The sequence below is a fragment of the Sinocyclocheilus rhinocerous genome, unplaced genomic scaffold, assembly GCF_001515625.1.
Source record: "Sinocyclocheilus rhinocerous isolate Xijiao unplaced genomic scaffold, SAMN03320098_v1.1 scaffold387, whole genome shotgun sequence".
Lineage (NCBI taxonomy): Eukaryota > Metazoa > Chordata > Actinopteri > Cypriniformes > Cyprinidae > Sinocyclocheilus > Sinocyclocheilus rhinocerous.
The window spans coordinates 717,829-738,643 of NW_015651557.1; the positions used below are offsets into that span (position 1 = coordinate 717,829).

Genomic DNA, 20,815 nt, shown 5'->3' on the forward strand with positions numbered 1-20,815 from the left:
ATAAAGAGAACAAACGTGAGCAGATTTTATGCAAATAAATCCCCAAGACAAATATTGGAGTTTGAAGGATTTTAATGTTAACTGTCAAGTAAATTGGAAATATTGAGTCCCTGTGGAGGGCAAAGGGAGTGTTTGGTGCTGCCTTTACACCCTTTTTGATTTGTAAAGAAGTCTAGAGTTAAGTGTAAGAGAGAAGTTTGTTTCCCTGTCCTAGAGGTTTTAAAGCAAATTAGAGCTTAAAAAGATTATGTAGTAATATAGTAACCCATTTTTGCTTGACACACTCCCTAGAAAAGAAAAATCAGAAATGAAATCTATTTAATGTCTCAACTGTTTGTTTAGACAGCAATGAGATTAATTTTGTATTAATTTTGCTCAGTAAGTCCCAACAGAACATTTCAAACAAAGTAGCAACGATATTTTAGCAGTTGTGGGGAAAAAGAAATACAAAATCAAGAATAAAAGCTTTTTTTTTTCTAAAATAATAAACACTTTGTTTTTACTGTTTTTTATTTTAGGGGTCATATGATGCGATTTCATTTTTTCCTTTCTCTTTAGAGTGTTACAAGCTCTTGGTGCATAAAGAAGATCTGTAAAGTTGCAAAGACTAAAGTCTCAAATCCAAAGAGATATTCTTTATAAAAGTTAAGAGTTAGCCACACAATACTCTGAAATCTTCAATTTTATGATAAATCAGTTATCTATTCAAAAATGAGGCTCTCTGTTTTCCCACTAGTCGCAAATGTGACAACTTGCATGTATACATTTCCTGTGAGCAAGACCAAAATTATTAATACATTTATTATGGACTGTTTGAACATTATATGTACCACGTGTGTGTTGTGACAGCTATTACATGTTTGCAAAACTTAGCTTTGACACAGGCATGTACAAATTGTCACATGCAATCAAGAGCATGCACTTTTAATTATTGTTTGCAATTGTGTGCGCTAAAACGTCAGTTTCAACCCGTTTTAGACTCCTCAGACGGAATTTCATTTACAAACGTAACCCGTGGAAATAAATGGGTCAATTTTAGGATTTTCTTCCTGAGAAAAAAAAAACAAACTGGATAACTGGTGTATTTGTCAATCAATCAAACAAATCATAAAAATTAAATTAAATGTAATTAATTACATTTAATTAAATTTAATTAAATAATGGTTCGGTTTAAGGGTAGGTTAAGGGGTGGGGTCAACAGTGTAATTATAGATTTAATTACAGAAATGAATTACAGATGTTACGTTACGTTTTTTTTTTAATTGTTGTTTTAAATATAAGTACAATGTAAAAAAACATGTATGTACACAATAAGAGCATTGTACCAAATTAGTAATTTAAATGTTAGTACATAGTTAAAGATATTTAATATAAAATTTGTCCAAAGACCCCGCTAATCTCACAAATGAGTTTCAGATCTCAGAAAAAAAAAATGTCTCAAGCTCAAACTTTCCCAAAGTCTGCAATCAGAATTGTGAAATTTCAATATGAACTTAGAACAAATTGTCTTATTTACATTCATTTCATTCCTCTTAATGAATGTCAACAATTGACCCATTTCTGTCTGTTTTTATTTATTCTAAGAAAGTTTAGGAGAAACATCTAAGACCAAGTTAATTTCATGAAACATTCAACTATGTCTCAGAAGAGCAACCTCGGAGAGCGGCAGAGATGGAAATGATTAGATTTGTTTTCTGCAGAACCGTCAGCTGCAACAGTCAATGTGCCAAACGCAAAGTTTACTCAACCTCGCAGGTGCATATTATCTGCAAGCTATGTCATGTCAAACTTTATTTAAAAACTCTCCCAATTGACTGCCATCCAGACGCTCTCAGTTTTTCATACAGTGATGTGCTCAAATGAGCCTATAACTCAAAGAGCAGTAGATACTTTCTTTAGCGCAAACTGCCTCTTGCCATCTTAACATTTTGACGTGATATGCATGCATATTTGCGTGCACATGCATTCTAATTACAGTGACGATGCTTCTTGTAGCTTCTTGTAGATACAAAAGAAGCATAAGTTCATAAGAAGGGAAGGGAAGTTATAATTGCACAAAGTTTTGTGTATTCACATGCTGTTTTGTACCTCTTTCAGGCATTGGCAGGGAAAGCCCACCAGGCATGCAGTCGGCCACCAGGATCAAACAGTTCCAACAATCACTGCACAATTAGCAATCACGCTTAATGCACTTCCACTAATTTGGGCCAATCATCTGGTATTTCCACTTGATGCCCACATCCTTGTGCTTTCATCCACCCTTGGTGCATTTAGTCAGGTGAATGATTACAGTGCTTAACACCGCTCTCCTGGAAATAGCTATTTTAGGGAACACTTCGTCTGGCATGTGCCGACAGATGCAGTCATATTTTAATTCAGGTTCATAACACAAAAACAATGCAATGCACATTATGTGTATCGGTGAGAAGAAAATGGCCCATTCTGCCACTTCACGTTAATACTAATGTTGTATTTTAATGCACTTGGGTGAGAATCCACAACCAGGTCCGGGTTTGCCCACCTGTCCACATCTGCACTGAGATGCTCGCTCTTCCCTGTGTGTCCCGTGAGCCTCTGCATCCCACTGAATGACTTTTTTCATCTTGATCTAGTTAACCTGCGACATGCCTCTTTTTCCCTGGTGAAAAAAACATCCTGGATAAATATTTGAGCAGGCGGTGTGAGTGCGCTCAGTCCCGGCTCTCTCAGAGGCCCTTCCTGGCCCGTGTCAGCCAAGATTAATGTAGATTCACTAATGCACTTGGGGGGGTGCCCTAAAGTTTGTGATGCACTGTGGGGGGGGGTCACATACACTCTTCTCCACCAGATCTCCTGTGCCCTGAAGTTTGTGGAAGGACTTTGTACATGAGTTGGGAAAAGTAAAGATGACCGTAGGGACATCATTTTGGCTGGTTTTTGAGATGTTAGGAAAGTGGACTGTGTTTGCAGTGAAAGAACCAGATGATAGATGGATGGACAGGGGAGAAACTGGATTTGTTAAAAAGGATGGGCTTTGGTGTGGGTGGAAATGAGTTATTAGGGATGGATGCTCCAAAAAATGGCTTTGTTAAGACACTTTAGCCTTCTTGGCCGTAATGATTTGCGAATTTCAACTTCATTTCTGGAATATAGAGAGGTCAGTGTTCAAGGTTATGGAGAAATCGGGTTCCTCCAAGTTACAGGAAATGACCAGTGTAGACCGTTTACACACAATTGATAATCATACCTGTAATACTCAGGTATCCTTTGGAAATGGACATATGCTTTTTCCACTGACAGTCCGGTTTCCATCCAAGTTGTGAATTTAACTTGCAAAAATGATTTACGAAGAAATCAGCGTTTTCATGCAACGTGTTCAAAATAACAAAATAGTTCACTTTAGAGAAACTGCGGAGAATATCGACAGAAATGGAAGTTGTGAGGCCACATGAGAAGCGACTGTGGCCCCACTGTGTATAATAAAGGATTTGGGGCTTAGAGCGTGCAGACGAAATGCTCTCGTGAAATGTGTGTTTGCAAGCAATCAGCAGCAGATTCCTTATGTTTGGGAAAGCATGTCAAGACAGTTCTGGGAGGTAATTGTAGCTAATTATTTTGATGACAATCTTTGACTTCAGCATTTCAGAATGACCAGAGCAACATTTGAGATGCTATGCAAAGATATTGATACGCTCTTATTTTTATTCAGTCACATGACTTTAATGTGCATAAAGGAATGTATTCAGTAAATGTGTTTTCAACATAGTTTATGGGCGTATTACCCTACAGAATAAATAATGTATCCATAATTTATAAGTGAGTTTTCGTGGAGATTTTAATCACAGTAGGCATCAAATGAAAATTTGCCCCATCTATTTTCTGAATACATGTTATAGGTATTATTTTGAATCATTAATCTATGCATTTGTTCATTTTGACCTGGTGAAAATGACAGACTTCTCTTTGGTGACACATGCAGGACGTCTCCAATCATTTAGTCTGCTTTAACCCCACCCCTGCAAGCTCATGTTCGTCTGCCTCCACTTTTGAGTGCAACATCCATATCTCAATATTCAATGCATAGAACAGTGAGCGAACTGTCCGAAAGAATCAAACCTTTTTGTCAATTAGATCAATAGTGTTTCTTTTGTTTACAACCTGGGATGTCGCTGCACCATTTAACTGGGACATGAGACCCAGTGGAATACAGCTGTGCCCCAGGAAAAAGGGCTTAGTGATGCCCCAGGTTGTAAACAAAGGGGAATAGAGGTAAGACCAACCCAGGCTCATTGAAAATACGTGCTTGTGGCAACGTTTATGCACCTTACTGCACATTTCGCGGTAGTTTCAAAGTTAAATGTCCAGCGATTGGCGCTGAAACGCCAACGCCACGTTTTTATTACATTGGTACAGGTATGTATTGCGGCGGTTTCCACGTTAAAAAGCCTCATGTCACACTAATGTTCAAAAGTATCAGTTTTCAAATGTTGTGGCATGTTAAAATTGTTTTCAGGTCATAACAATACTCTGCAAAAAATTGTGCGAAAATTAAGCTTTCTTAATTGAAACTCTGGCCCTGTAAATCATAATTTGTGTGAAAAGGAATAACAGTTGTCTGACTTTTATTGCCTCTAGTGGTCATTTCATCTGGAAACTATAGGTTTTATAAGTATAGGTACGTTTTTTGAGTTTTGCAGAAATGTAGGTAGAGACATGTTTTTCCAATGAGCCTGTGTAGCGTAAGACCATACGTCTTGTTCGTTTGTGGGTTGGTTATGTAGTCACTTTGTCGTTCCGCTGTTGATGGAAAAGAATCCTGGTTATGAGAGAGGTTTTAGGATCCCCAGCCAAGCACCAGCACTATTTTGGTGGAACAGTTAGACATTAGATGGCTGGGCAAAGTCTACTGCAGGAGGGCAAGCCATGGGGCTTGACGGGCTGGAGGAAAGGGTCTTGCCACTGTTGTAAGGCTGGACAGAAGCTTACTGACATATCTGGATAAGATATAAAATCTAATAATTTGATCATAAAGAAATTTAGTTTTTAGAAATGTAGGGGAGTGTTTATCAATGGGGAAGCATGTGGACATGGAAAACCTACAAGTAGAGAAAGTAAAGGATTTCGAGCAAGATATTTGCATTTTGACCCAGTATGTTGCGATGGATAGCCAGACCATTTTCGAGGAATGGATTTCAAAAATGAGTACCATGACCCACCACATCCTCAACAAGAAGCCAACACTTCACACACACCTGACTGCTCTGCATTCTTGGGTTACAGACCTCACAGTGCTCCCTTGAGGCATAGCCTTGATGGGCTCGATGTGTTTCTGCTCAGTTTTTAACTTTCAACAGACTCTTGTGGTGCTTGGGTTGTGTAGGGTGCAATTTAAACGTGACTCTATTGTTTTACGCTTTATAATCGTTACTCCTTTGAGACCTACCCCAACATTTCTAGGTCTAATGTGTATATATGCATCAGTTTGACATAAAATGATCTCATTAGCTTCAGCATCTCTAACCAAAAGAACTTCAATTGAGTAATTGTTACACAAGCATATTCCACACCACAATGACATGCAGAGGAGATATATTTCAAGCTGTGGTCATCACTTAAATTTGGTTCCTGTTGCGGCATTCCTTTGAACGTCACTGTGGAAAAAGCTTACTCCATCATTACGGCTCAGAGCACAGAGGAATTCTCAACATTCAGAGCCGAGTTGAAATGGGAATGTGGAAGTGTGGTGTGACATTGCAAAGATCTCTAGTTCCTGGATGTTAAAAACCTCATCTATATTCTGTGTTTTCCCACAGTTGTTCTGAAAGTCTTAGAGTCTTCAAGGGGTCATAAAATGAGGAATCATATTATCCTGGACCTGGATCTACTGAAATGAATATACTATGAAAACACTTTAAATCGCAGAACTTTCTTTGAGGTCCAAAATGAGCATGGGTTGAAACTAAGCTGCAAAACGTCATTCCGAACTTCAACAACTTACATATTGAAGAATAGGGAAGAGTAAGATTATTATTAAACAGCAGAAAAACTAACACTGTAAGAGCGAAATGCTGTTCCATTAGTCAAATGATGAATAAGAGTGTCCAAGATAATGCAAAGGAAAACACAAAAATCTTCTTTTGTTGGTTTCAAAAATGTTTTATACCATTTTCAACAAAAGTTTACTTTTTTTTTTTTACAAAAGTTTTTTACAAAAGTTTACACTTATGTACCATATAACGTTTTACAACCTGAACTACTTTGCCATGCCATATAAAAAGTTCAAATTTTCTAATATTTTAAGACAATGACTGATCTTGACACACAGTCATAAGGGTCTTTAGGTCTTCCTTTCTATTATATTCCTGTTTTTCCTGCATATTTCTGACATGGTCTCATTATACAAGAGGTGTATTCATTGTGTGAAAGAATTGCTTTTTAATGTATTTGGGTTATTCCTGGTATTCTGTGACTTTTGTGTCCTCAATAAAGATCATGATCTTACTGCCTTAAAATTTTAAGGTTGTCTTAGTTTAGCATATTGAAGTTTATTTAAAAAAATGTAAATAGAATGATACAATAAAATAAACAAAATAAAATAAGATGGAAGTATTTTAAACACATGAATTTTTTTGTGTTCCCATGCTTGCATTTCCCATTTTTATGATGAATACTGCACATACTCTTGATTGATTGATTTGATTGATTGATTTGATTGGTTGGTTGATTTATTGATTGATTGATTGATTGATTGATTGATTTGATTGGTTGGTTGGTTGGTTGATTGATTGATTGATTTGATCGGTTGGTTGGTCAAGTATTAAATTTAATTTAACAATTTTAATAAAGATTTTTTGTGTATCTCAAATTATTATCCACTCTGTTATTGTGACTACTGTCCCTTCAAATGAAAGGCAAAATGAAATGACATTTAAATCATAAAGCGGACACACAACTTGACTGAGCGAGATCTTCTGTTATTTCAGTTGTCTATTTTTATTAATTCAATATCAACCTGATATGTTAAAAAAGTAAACAGAAAATCATATTTGTTTTTTTGTTTTTTCAAACATGATGCAGCCTGTCATAATTCTTTGACAAATTTCTCTAGTTCCTCTTTGAACACTTTGGATACTAATGAATAAATGTAAAATGCACAATCAGAAGACTTAAAAAACTAAAATCATACTAAAGCTCAGAGGGAGGGTGTAAAATGGTCAAACTTATGACTGTTTCTGTGCCAAATAAAATTGACCTCAGAATAAATAAGCAATTGATATCAAATGGGTTTAACCATTTTTTTCCAATTCAACCTCATTTTACAAGATATACATTGAAGCATTCTTAATGGCTTGGAGAGAAAAATAATGAATGTTCAAATTTAGCAGCTTGCGTATTTTTAGCTCGTCATATCTCGTGACATTTGTTGTATCATGCATCAGGAAGGCAATGTGTGGCTCAGAGGATGTTTGTAAAACTAAGAGCGATCGCACCCGCTGTTTGCTCAAGTGTGGTAATCCATTGCTCAGTTTGCTGAAAGTCAAAGTTCGTCTTCCTTATCATTGCCAGGACTTCAGTTCCTATAGCACAGGAGAGACAGGCATAAAACAGGCCACCAGTAACCCCCACCGGGTATGGGTTTGAGTAGTTTTTTACTTTTAATCTGATTGGCCTAATGCCTACAGGTCGCCCACGCAGCGTGTGCCGGAGGAGACAATTGATACATATGCTTGGCCCTTTCCCCCTCCTCCTCCTCCTCTCCGGAGTGGGACAACAAAGCATCTTTGTAACCCCAAGGAAGAGACACAGTGGACCTTTATATGTGTGTTTAGTGCATCCAAAAAAAGAAAAACCCGCAAAACCTTTGTTCAGTCGCCTTCCTGTGAGGTCATACATATTACATAAGGGCTTGCTTCCTGTTGCACTGACTTGGTGCTTTTAGGCCAGATGTTGGATGGTTTCTCAGGAGTGGGCTAAGTCTGAACGCCTTTTGTTGGGACGTCCTGTGACAACATCCGGTAAAGAGCATATTCAGTCTGTCATTAAGAGGCGGAGCTCACTTGCAAATGAAAATTCACACTCACGTCATTCTTGGGTTTGAAACCTATGACTTTCTTCTGTGGAACACAGAAGACATTTGAAGACTGTTTTCCATGCTCTTTCAATTACAATAAAGGTCAAGTCATTCTTGAATTCTTGCCTTACTAGAATGTCTCTTGTACCATTTGCCATTTCCCCCCATCCCTTGATGCCCTTGATGAACACTCAAATGTGCAGTGCTGTGGGTTTCCAGGACCAGGATTGAAAAACATTGGATTAGCACATCTACAGCACTCTGGTCCTCAAAGGTCTACTGTCCTGCAGAGTTTAGCTCCAAGCCTAATCAAACCCACCTGAACAGGCTAATCAAAGTCTTCAGAATGACTTGAAAGTTTCAAGTTTTGATCAGGGTTGGAGCTAAACTTTGCAGAACAGTCGATCTCAAGAGCCAGAGTTAAGAAACCCTCTCACTCAACAGAAGATTAGAATATGCTGCAGGGTGTCCACCTCAACTGAAGATGGACAACCAGTTTTAGACCTTTCTTTCGCACTAGCTATTGAAATCCTCTTCCCTTGCAGATAAACACACAATATATAAGCCACAACCTCAAAAGAAGATTGATACATGCTAAATACTGGTTTAAAAGTGCCACAAGACTGATTGCAAAACTTAAGGAAGGTCCAACTTCCAAGTCTCAGTCAATGCTAAAGAGTGTCTACCGCAAGACCTGTTTTAAGCTGTTGAACTCTTTTTAAGCTGTTGCCGCCGATGTCTCTCACATCCTAAAACCAGGTGGGGCTCAAACTCTGCATCGTTTTTCTGCATACTACCTTATAAGTATCGCACACTGTCTGATTACACTACTGGAGACATTTTTTATTGTAAATAGAAAACATAATAAGAAAAAGTCAATCAAAAACCTTCAGCTTTTAAATTATTAAGTGTGCATACACACCATATTCCAACCTCAAATATAGACTAATACATAAGGCCCAAACTCACAACTTCACCACTAAATATATAGTAGCGATATTTTCAAATGTTGTGAGTATTAATGTTTTTAAACCTTTTGAGTGAGATATAAAATTCCATATTTCAAGATATAAAATAATCTAGCGTAGCGTTAGTTCTGGCAGGTCACGTTAGTCAAGCTCGCATCAGCTGACTCTCAGCTGATCCCCATCAAACTATGGGAATACGACACCTAACAGAACCATATTTCAGTACCTCACTCTTACCTCTAGCAGACTGTACATGGTATGTAGTGTATGAGGTGAGAGAGGGGTGACGTTTCTGACCAATAAGAGCGAATTCTTTCAAAAAATAAATTAAACCCAAAAGCACAGATTTTAAGGTCACCCCTTATAGAAATTCAAGTTCAGCCCATTAGTACTCAATGAATTTCCTGTTCATTTTTGTGTATTTTGTGACTTTATCTGGTTTATTTTATTTTATTATTTTTTATTATTGTTTTTATTTTTTATTTTATTTATTTATTTATTTATTAGTGGCACAAAAACTATTGGGATACTTAAAAGCCACATTAAGATGACATAATAAAGCAAAATATCAGGCCAATTTTAAAAGAAATATAGCACAAGCACATGCACCTTTAATAAAATATTTTACTATAATAAAATAAAAGATTTACTATTCAAAAGGAAGACTTGGATTCGGGTTATTAAATATTGCAAGTTGCTAATACAAGTGTCCAAATACTTTTTGAGACTACTGTATATTATCATTTGTATTAAACATTATTACCATTCATTATCATATTTAAAGTTAACAGATCTCTGAAAATTAATTTAAAAGTTTTATTTTTTATACTTATTTTGCTGCCCTAAAAACTGTAATGAAGTAAAAAAGCAACAAGGTTGAGGACTTGTTAAGCAGGTTGCAGCTGTTTTCGGTCTGAGCGCCATGCATGTGTAAAATGTCTCTGTGGTCGCGTCGGTCTGTACACTAGAGGAAGTGTTTGGCTTTTGACAATGAGCTCCCTAGGAATGCACCACTGCCGAGGCCAAGTGGGCGTGTTGCACTTCTGATATCGAAAGCCAAGTTTGGTTGGCTCCGACCCCTCCGGCGCCTCAGGGGGCTGCTGCACTCAGTGCAAGGGCTGTTTTTCACACAGTCCACAGATGATAAGCAAGCACTGTGTGTGTGTGTGTGTGTGTGTGTGCACGTGTGTATGCTTGCAGTGTTAGTACTTGAAACACAAAAATCTGCAAACTGTGAAACCAAAACATTGTTTCTAACCTGATGCATTTATGCATTCTCATGTTGCTTGTTGCTTCCTGTTCCTGTTGTCCAAGGACAAAAGCATTGTCCAGCTTTGGGAGATGGGGTATTTCGTCATGAATGTTGACAGGGAAGAATCTTTCCAATAAAACATGGCAAATGTATGGGGCAAATGTAAAGGAGTTTTTGTAAGACAGCCCTGCAATGCATTTTACAACTGTCTGCATTTGGAGCACTGAAAATCCATTCGGGCTGGGTGTTAGCATAGACCAGGCCTCTGATACGGACCGGCAATAAATGGTGATAAGAAATGCTTTCCGGAGCGGTGGTGGAGAGGGGAAATGATGCAAGACAGTAGCCCTTTGTTTAAAAAGTTGCTCACTTGGGTCCGTGCCATGGAGTTTTCAAAATGAGTGTGGCGAGCCGATTCACACTGAAAGATTTGGCCAACTGCAGGGCCATCTCTGTGTCTGGCCTTCCTTATTTCCCACTTTTTCTTAACTAAGATGATTTAAGATTATTCTACATTATATTTAAATGTATACATTTAGCAGATGTGTCTATCCAAAGCGGGCCAGCATGCAAGGTGTGCATTATTTTATTTTATTTTATTTTATTTTATTTATTTATTTTTAATATTCTCAAAATATTCTTGAATCAATATTCATTTACTTGAGAAGCAAAATGACTTAAGATATTACATTTTGTTAGCTTTTGCTTAAAACAAGAAAGAATACAGAAGAGAAATATAGAAGAAAAATAATCTTGTTTTCCCTTTGAATTTGAAAGTTTTTTTTTCTTGTTTTAAGCAAAAATTAATTTAGATAAATTTTTTCAGAAAACAAGACTTTATATCTTAAGTCATTTTGCTTCTCAGGTAAATTCATCTTTATTCAAGAATATTAAGATATTTGTACTAGAAGTGGAAAATACCAAGAAGTAAGAATACTAAATACTAAGTTTAAAACATTTTTTTTTCTTAAAGAGCTTTAAATCATGAAAAATTTGATTATTTCTAACATATTATTACAGAAAGTGGTGACAATTTACTTAAAGGTCCCCTGAAATGCTTAGAAACACGCAGCGTTACTCTGTGTTGACGTCATTTGAACTGAAACAGGAAGACAGGGCGGGACATATCAAGCAGCCCCGCCCCTTTTTTAAATAGCCAATAGCATTCATTTATATCACAGCTTGGGCTAGAGCCCTTCAGAGCCGTTGAGCTCCGTAAAGCCGCATTTGACAGGGTATGCCAGCCACAATCTCATCCATATTGCTATAAAATATAGCATTCTTGCATTGTAAAGGGTTATTAAAGGGTATAATGCATTATAATTATTCATAATGTGAGTTATAATACATTATATCTTGTCGTAAATAATTATAACCAAATTTAAAATGCAGTGTAACAATACATGTATGAGTGTTATAATGTATTAACTGTGCTTACAACTATTCATGAGATTGTAGAATGCATTATAAGGTGCATTACAAGGCATAATTATTGCATTAAACTACTTTTATAATGCTTTATACATAAAGGCTTTAAGTAAAATGCTACCCATAAAGTTATTCACATAGAAAATACTCTTCTGTTTAACTAAAATGGATTTTAGCTGTGTTTGCATAATGCATAGCAATGGCCACTCTGGCAGGTATAGGAAGTCTAGTATAACCTTGTTAAAACACATCAAATGATTCAAGGATCAGATTTGCACACACACACACATGAACCAGAGGACGTTCCATGAAGAGTTTAACCTCTCCATTTTGACTTCAGCTTTGCAAATCACTGAGCTTCACTCTTGTTTGCCTCTCTGGTGCATTGCATTCATATCCGAGCCTGGTGAGGGAGGGCTGGGGGCTGACAGAGAGATACAGAATGAGAATGAGAGGGGAGGGCATGAGTACAGCACCAGATGTGCTCAGGAGTTTTGCAATATGTCATTTGCAAGAGGACATTTTCTTGAACCAAGTCAGCATGGATGAGTTCACTTCGGAAATGCGCAGGCTGAATTGTACAAAATGACTGGCCACATGACATAGCGAGAGCAGATGGCAGATAGAGCAGCGAGGAGAAGAGTTCAGGTCTTTGATGCATGCAGTGAGAGTTGGTTTAAACCAGGGGCGTCCAACCCTGCTCCTGGAGGGCAAGAGTCCCGCAGAGTTTAGTTCTTTCCCCAATTAAACACACCTGAACCAGCTAATCAAGTACTTAAGGATCACTAGAAACGTCCAGACAAGTACGTTTAGGGCGGGCTGGAGATGAAATCTGAAGGAATGGACAACAGAGTCTTCTGTACAGTGAACAGACTAATGCTGTTCAAATGGTGGGCAATTAAATGGGACAAATAAAAGTCCTGTAGACTTACACTGAAGAAGGAACCCAGAATGTCAGGAGCTAAATTCACATGCAACCAAATAATCCATTAGTAATTGGACTGATGGCTCAGTTAGACTGAAATGCACTTCATGTAAACAATTCAATTGGTCAGATTCGATCCAAATAAAATTTTGATTGTATTGGATTGATATTCACAAATTAAACCTTTAAAAACTAAATACAGTCAGCAGGCTATATACTATATCACAGTATCGACTCTTTTAGTCTTTATTTAAAAACATTTTCCCTGAAATTTTGATTTAGAATAGTTTGCAAGATTGCGATAAGAACACAGTAAAGTGAGTAGATGAGTTAACCTATTCAACGTGATGACGTTTAATGTCACTGACAACATCTGTAGTCCCATTTAGCCACTTGTTCGCAACCAACAAGGCAAGTAAAACTTTAAAACAAGGGGGTATTACTGATGTATTTTGTGTCATAGAATAAAACAAGTTTGTGCTAACCACCGACCTTATTTCTGGCGTTTAACACACACACAACATTGACTTCAGCACAAGTGCTACACTCTAAAAAATGCTGGGTTGTTTCAACTCAACTTTGGGTCAAATATGGACTAACCCAACCGTTGGGTTACATTTTTACATTAAATTTTTAACCCAAAAGTTGGGTTAGTCCATATTTGACCCAAAGTTGAGTTGAAACAACCCAGACTTTTTTAGAGTGTACAATGTGATCTTGTTTCCATCCTACCAAAAAAAATGGCATCCCTGCAGCAGTCTGTCTCACAGTAGCTCTGGTAACATTATCACACTGGCTTTCTCTGGTTCTAAACACAGCAACAGGGCAGTAAACCTACGCTTTCTTCAGAATGCATGTAATGCACATGTAAACAAACATGAATCGGATCGCAATGTTTAGGGGTTCATATAAATAGAATGTGAAATCAGATCGGATTCGTGAAAATGAGTACATGCAGACGTACCTATAGAGACTTGGAGGTGGGCTCTGTTGACATGGGCCAATATGAAAGCACCTAGCAACTACCCAGAATAGCCTAGAGAACCCTAGATACTACCCAGAAGACTATAGCAACCCATTAAAACCCACTCCAAATACATCGCCACCACATACCCTGTTGAAAAAACCAGCATATGCTGGTTTTTTCAACAGGGTAGCAACGCCCTGGCAATGACTTACAGCATTCCAGCAGCATAACAGTGATTTTTGCACAAGAAAGAGGCACACTCAGATTAAATTTAGAAAATGGTAATTGATTAATTGATTGAAGTCAGAATTGATTGAATGCCAAAATATAGTGGTTTTGAATGGGTGACATTTACTTTGACTTTTCCCCACCCAAGAAGAAAATAAACATAAGAAGAGATTGGAATCTTTCAAACAGAGATTTTGTTGAGGTCACATTCTGATTTTTATAGCTCATGTACGTAGGTTCATAGGTGAACGTACTTGTGTGAGTGTGTTTGGATCGATGTCAACAGATTCATGGGTGTGTGAGTCATCCAGGTTTGTAAAGATTTTACGTGAGCTGCAGCCCCAGATCCTTGAGAGCCAATATCTTGACACAAGAGCAGTCTCATGTAAAGTAAGAGCCTCTCCCTGTAGCCAGGGGTCTGTGCAGGAAACCAGGACTGCACCTCGTCCTCCATGTGCAAAGATGATTTAGGGACACTCAGAGAGATATTATATACCTGCAGAACATGGTTGCATTTATGTTTTAACTCAAAATATTATATCTGCCCTTTAGCATCCAATGGCCATATATTTCAGTTTCGGAGGTATTATTATATGAAAAATATATATGAAAGCATTGTTTTATGATGTAACCATAGGGGTATTATTTAAAGCACTAAAATACTGTATCTGAATGGTTTACACCCTTAAATGATAATTTCACAACCCTCTGAAGTACTTAATTCTGACTGGTCACTTTTGGGATTCAATGGCATATTTTTGTGCAGTAATTACTAAAATGTGTAACTATCTATAGTGCCAGGAAAACAATTCCATACATAGCTTCAAGTTTCATAACTTCATCGAGTGATAAAAAGATTTAAACTAATATTTTATGTCCATTTATTTGGAAATTAGACAGCTCATCTACAATATTTCTTAATTGACTACATTACGTTTGTTTTTGTTTTTTATTTGAATTTGACCAACAAATGCACTTCATAAAATGATTTTCTTACTTAGTATTTTTGTATTGTTTTCCATAACAGATATCTAAACATTCTTAAATCAAGATACATTTACTTGAGAGGCAAAGTGACTTAAGATATTCGGTCTTGTTTTCTGAAGAAAATATTTAAATTTTGTTAGTTTTTGCTTAAAACAAGAAAACGTTATCTGCCAGTGGGGTCAGGAAAAATAATCATGTTTCCCCTTTGAATTAAGATGACTTTTCTTACCCCATTGTCAGATATTTTTTTCATGTTTTAAGCAAAAACGAATAAAATTGATACATTTTTCACAAAACAAGACTTAATATCTTAAGTAATTTTATCTTGATTCAAGAACGTTTAGATATTTGCACTAGAAAACAAGTCAAAAATACTAAGTAATATATTTTTTTTCAGTGTGTCTTAAATAATCATATTTTCCAATAGCATGTACTGTATGAATGCAGGGGACACTGAAGACACAACACACAGAGTTTTATATTTAACAATATATATTTTCCAATTTCAATGTACATTCCGTTTTGACATAAGCTTTTATTCACAAACAAAAGTAGGCATCTAAATAAATACTATATAAAATAGAACTTCAAAATAAATAGATCTATAAAGGGACATTTTCATATGTGTGAGAGATTTTTTTTTTGCTTTTTGCTTTTTTAAACAAAACAAAAGCACATTGCTCTTTTCTTTAATCCTCAACATGAACAATGAAGCCAAAGTAACGCAGAGAGTACAAGCCCAGTTTGGAAGGCAGCTTAAAGTGGGTTAAAACACAAGAATGGGTTTCTAGTGGCCAAGAAACTGTACCATGAATAGATTTAGTCACAGCGTCCTGATGACAACATCTCAGCAACGGGTCAACAGAAGGAAGATCGTTCAATTCCATCGTGCAGGCCAGGATATTAGGCGAACAACCATAAAGTTTACATTTTACAGCTGTATCGTTCTCCGTAGTTGAGAGAATTGTGAAATACGAAAAATAAAAGCGAGAAGGTGGGGCGAAAAAGCAACACCGAATAGGATGGAATGGAATGTTACTTGAGAGGGATCCCCGTTCCTCCCAGACAAGTTCACACACAGCAGCTGTATATGTCAATCAAGCACTGAAGATGTTGCACCATTTTAGGAGGAAGGAGGAAAAACAAAATGTTTGGCCACATTGGGATGAAAAAGCGTTACTTTGAGCGTGACGAAACGCCGTTCCCTCTGCAAATTCAATTAAATCTACAGTTTCAGGGGCACTGAGGAACCGGGAATTAGCCGTGCCTCTCTCGTGCTGATGAGGCATGGCTAGCATTAACAGAGGTATTTTTATTGCCTGGCACACTTTTCTAAATCAAGTGCTTGTAATCGAAATACCTAAACACCCTACCTTCTATGCCACAGCCACATAATCTTTACCCCCACCCGCCCCCAGCCCTCCCCAAAATATAATAATTAATTTATATACTTTTGTACTGAATTGTAATTAAATTGTACCATGCAATTTCTCAGGACATTTGAAACATATAGCTAGTTTTTCTTAAAACTATTTACAAGAACGTGTAACCTGCATAGGTCGAAGTCTAAGATATCTATGGTACATTTGCAACTCTTCCCTATGCAGCTACGCAAGCTTCTCCATTCAGAACTACTCTGGCACCTATCCACGGGTTAGATTGCAAAAAGACTTAAACCCTAGCCTTATACATTCAAGACTAAGAACAGTAGTGTATTTCTGCTTTTCGGATTTGTGCAACAAGTACAAATGTTGGAGTATGTGGGACTAAACGAGCGAACCGTGGGTTTGTGTCGAGCAAGCCGACAATTTTCCCTCGTGCTCCCAGACTCTAGGAATCCTGGGAAGTAGAGCACCGTACCTTTAAGAGCTTACTTTCGCACTAATTGGCTAGAGTACAACAATGCATGCCCACTTGGAAACAAACGGTTATAAAAATGGTCAACGAAATCTCCATGGCGCACTCCTTTGGCAAAATCTCTATACTATACATATAACAAAATATATATGTGGAGAAAGCAGTTCGATACTAGGGCACGTCCATAGAGCGTTAAGTTTGGTGCGTAGTAAACTAGAGGAATTTTTCCAACTACAGTGAAACACTTTGTACATGCTACTGTACATAATACTGTGCTTTTGCCTCATTATAATGGTGATACGATTGGCAAGTTTTGTTTAGAAGCGGCAGAGTAGTATACGCTAACTTTATAGCTTCTCCTTTTCCCGTAACTACTGGCCCGATCCTCCTGGTAGCTTATGAATGCTTGGTGTCTGAATTGCTGTGTTTTGACCACTGCCCGTTCCCTTAACTCGAGTCACCCGACTAGTTCCAAGCTGAATTCACATGCTGTACGTAATTCAGATGAACTGATGATCCCTGAGGTCATTGTCTACAACAAATTGAACCGCTAACATTTGGAAGAATCATTATGGAAGTTTATGTATACTATGGCATGTTTTCAAAGGGAATTATGAAAGCTATTTTACCCATTTGCCATCAAAAACAAACAATCTGTCCCCATAGAAGATAGAAAACATCCCGTCACGTGGCTACGGGCGGTCACCAATGTCTTTCGCAACGGTCAAGGGAACTTAGAATCCTTCAATGAAACCAAATGACCTCCCGTGTTTGCATTTCAAACAACAGAAGAAATAAAGCTCTATAACAAGCTTGTAAATGTACTGTGCACAGAGATGAAGTCTGGTTATTTTGATTGTGACATGTGTTATCAGCTTGGAATTCGCTGCAACCTTTCCGCAGTGCCAGATCCGGAGAGGGATTGCCAAAGTATAGAGTGTTCTTGAATGGGTGATATTTACTTTGACTTGTCAAAGCCGCCCAAAGAGAAAATAAACATCAGAGAAGAGATTGGAATCTTACAAACAGACATTTTGCTCAAATGCAAATGCATTCTGTGTCAGCAAGTTGTTTTACTAGGGGGTGAAATGGCAAAGACTTTGATCCCACGGCCATCACGAGAACCCCAGGAGAAGAAAACGCAGGCCTCTCCTTTGTTGTAGTACTTTACGAATGAGTAAAATAATGATTTGTGCCCTTTGGTCAGTCAAACGTTGCTACTGATTTACGGCAGGATGCCTTGAGCGCGAGGATCATGCGTGAACTTTAAGTACCGTGATTTTGGGAAGTACACCGCTATCGGAGAAGGTCTTGCGAACTTTGCTCGCGAGTCACTTTGTACTGTCCGTTTCTGGCACGCCATCATGAGGCCTGTTTTTCCAGATGACAGGCCTTGACCTCTGCCACCTTGCAGGGCTGGGTGCTTTTGCAGCGGCAGCCTGGGCGGCTTATGCCGTCGTAGCACTTCTGCGAAAGCTTGGCGCAACCAGTGGCGGGCAAATAACACATCAGGCAGGGCAGCACCAACGAAACGGCCGCCATGAAGGACCAGCGCGCGCAACAGTTCGAGTGCGAGCAGGAGCACGGCTTGTCAGCGCAGGAGCCTTCCTCGTCCTCATCAGTGCAGTGGTAGAAGACGCCCTTGACTAGACACATGCAAGTGACAGAGTCCACTAGGTTCTTCGCTGAGCACAGGCACTCTTGGTTGCAAACCCAACACGAGGGCAGGGCCCGGGGCAAAGTGCACTCCGTGCATCGGCATTTGCTGCATTTCTCACACAGCGGCGCGTGCTTATTCTCCACTGGCAGTGCCGCAACCGCCTTCACATTCTGAGTCTTGGAGCTCAACGCCTTGGATTGCTCTGCACCTAGGGTCCTGCCGTGGCCATTGCCAGTAGTGTACGGATCTACAACAGGGGTGGGAGCTGCATGGTCCAGCAGCTTTTGGTCGGAGGAGGTGCTGCTGCTGCTGCTGACGGAGCTGGGCCGACCACTGAAGGAAATCCAGGGATGTGTGGTGGCATCTGGGACCTCGCAGCGGGGCAGATGAGGATGGTGCGGGGCTCCCAGCAGGACTTCCTGCCCCCTCGTGCTTGCCTTGTGGCTTGGTTGTGAGATCACAGCAGGGGTGTCAATGTAGTCATTCTCCAAATGTAAAGATTTCATTTGGTCAATGGGGTAAATAGTTAATGGGTGCTGGAGCCGTCCGTAGGGAACGCGGCTGTCCAGCAAAGGCTGCACCATGATGGAGGAGGAGACTCCAGGAATGTAGTGAGGAACCCTTGACTCCATCTGTAGGTTGTGTTCCTCATATACCAGAGCTCAGGTCAGCATTTAGCACTCCTGCAAAGACCACAGCACAGCTTAGTACTGAAAACCACCCACACAGAATTCTGATCAGATAACCTAACGATCGGTTTGTGTGGAAAAAGACCACAAATACATCTAAAATGGGCCCTTTGCATAACAGAGAAAATTGCATGTGTAACATTGTTAGGTATATTTAATTATAACTCATTATTAGGATTTCAAAAAGGAACCTGTATAAACGTTCACTTCCACAATCAGATGTATTAGTATTAAGCACAAGCCTGCACTAGTGTTCTGATGGGAGGGGTTTATTCTGAATAAAGCAAATATAAAGTAGATTAACCTAGGATTAAGATTCACAACATTTCTTAAACAATTAAATTACAATTCACAACTCTGATGAAGTTAGATTAGGAATATTACAGTTAAATGGACGCTATTAATTGAGTTTTATAGGTAAAATACTCTCCTAAACGCAGCTGCACGTTTTAAACAGTTAATCCAGTGAAATGTTTTCGTTGTACGGTCCTTTAAAATGTTACACAGCCTATCTGTTCGCTACAGAAGGCTGAAGAAAACTGTAGGCTATATGATATGACAAATATCAACCTGTTGCTAGATTTCTGCGTGAGCTATGTAATATATTGAAGTTGCGTTGCTTCTGTGCTTCTCTTGTACGCAAGCCTGCAGCCTCTAAAGCAGTGTCGTCTGAAACGACGATTTATATGTTGGCGTGCCACAATTACAGTTTCATACAAAGCAGACCAAATTCAAACGGCGTGTTTAACAAGAACCATTACATATTTACCAGAATCTAAAACCCCAAGGAACATAAATACAGCAATGTCTGACTAACGTCTCTGACTGATCTCCATTTAGTGCTAAAACGGTTTTAATGCTTAAGATGAGCTTCAGTGCTTCGAGCTGCAGAGAAGCGTCACGCGATGGTATTAGATAGAACGCGAACAAACGCGGATCATGATACGCAACACGAAATAGCCTTCTGTCGCTTCCCCGGTCGAAGGAAACGACGCGTATACGGTTAACCTCGAATTCTCACCTGTTCTACGTGTACATTTCATTCTTAAATCGCCCACGATCCTGTCGTGGTTAGTTACCGTAGTTAAATATTTACACAAGGCACAAATACACCTACAATGCGTAGCTAAAGAACGGCTGTATCGGCGCTTTGTGATAAACCAGCAGAATGGAAACGACTCGATTTGAAGCAAGAATATAAACTCCATGTTATAGCGTTGTCCTTGACACTTGGATACATTTACAAAAAAAAATATTTATATATATATATACACACAAACACGGATATATTTTTAAGATAAATGAAAAACTCACTTGCATTAGAAAACAGATCATTTCTTCTCAGATGAACAGAGTGTTGCGATATATTCCAATACCAGAGAGAGAATGATAGATAGATCCAAACGAAGCCACGAAGAGGAAAAAAATCCGGACGACTATCCGTGCGATGTGCACTGCAGTAAGGACAGTCTTCTCCATATGATGTTGCAACTACATGAGGGGAATTGCTTTTTATGAATGGGAGGGTAAGAAACGTACTGCGCAGATGCTTTGACAGGGTTTTTTTTGTTGTTTTGTGAATGGGAGGGCATTACGACTCGGGGGTTACACTTTTATGAATGGGAGAGCTCCGGATTTTACTGCGCATGCGCCGTTTCAAGATTTCATGAATGGAAGAATGGGGACTTTTCGTCACAAGGGCAATGTCAAAGCGGATTACATGAAGAAGGCGGCTACTACTGCTTTAATTCGTGTTTTCTATACATTGCCTTATTCGTGCGTGTCTTCCAAAGGTCCTGACCTG

General features: G+C 38.6%; 1 protein-coding gene across 2 annotated transcripts; it reads right to left on the minus strand.

The window, feature by feature from the left end:
- Positions 1-15,279: 15,279 nt before the first annotated feature.
- LOC107713171 (protein sprouty homolog 4-like) lies at positions 15,280-20,505 on the minus strand. 2 transcript variants are annotated; one of them, XM_016518604.1, is made up of 2 exons: positions 20,330-20,505; positions 15,280-19,005 (listed from the first exon to the last, which is right to left on the minus strand). In XM_016518604.1, the coding sequence occupies exon 2, from the start codon at positions 18,952-18,954 to the stop codon at positions 18,025-18,027; it is 930 nt and encodes a 309-aa protein (XP_016374090.1). In that variant the 5' UTR covers positions 18,955-19,005; positions 20,330-20,505; the 3' UTR covers positions 15,280-18,024. The 2 variants fall into 2 exon arrangements, with proteins under 2 accessions (XP_016374090.1, XP_016374089.1); XM_016518603.1 differs by having other exon boundaries at positions 20,326-20,505.
- Positions 20,506-20,815: the final 310 nt, after the last annotated feature.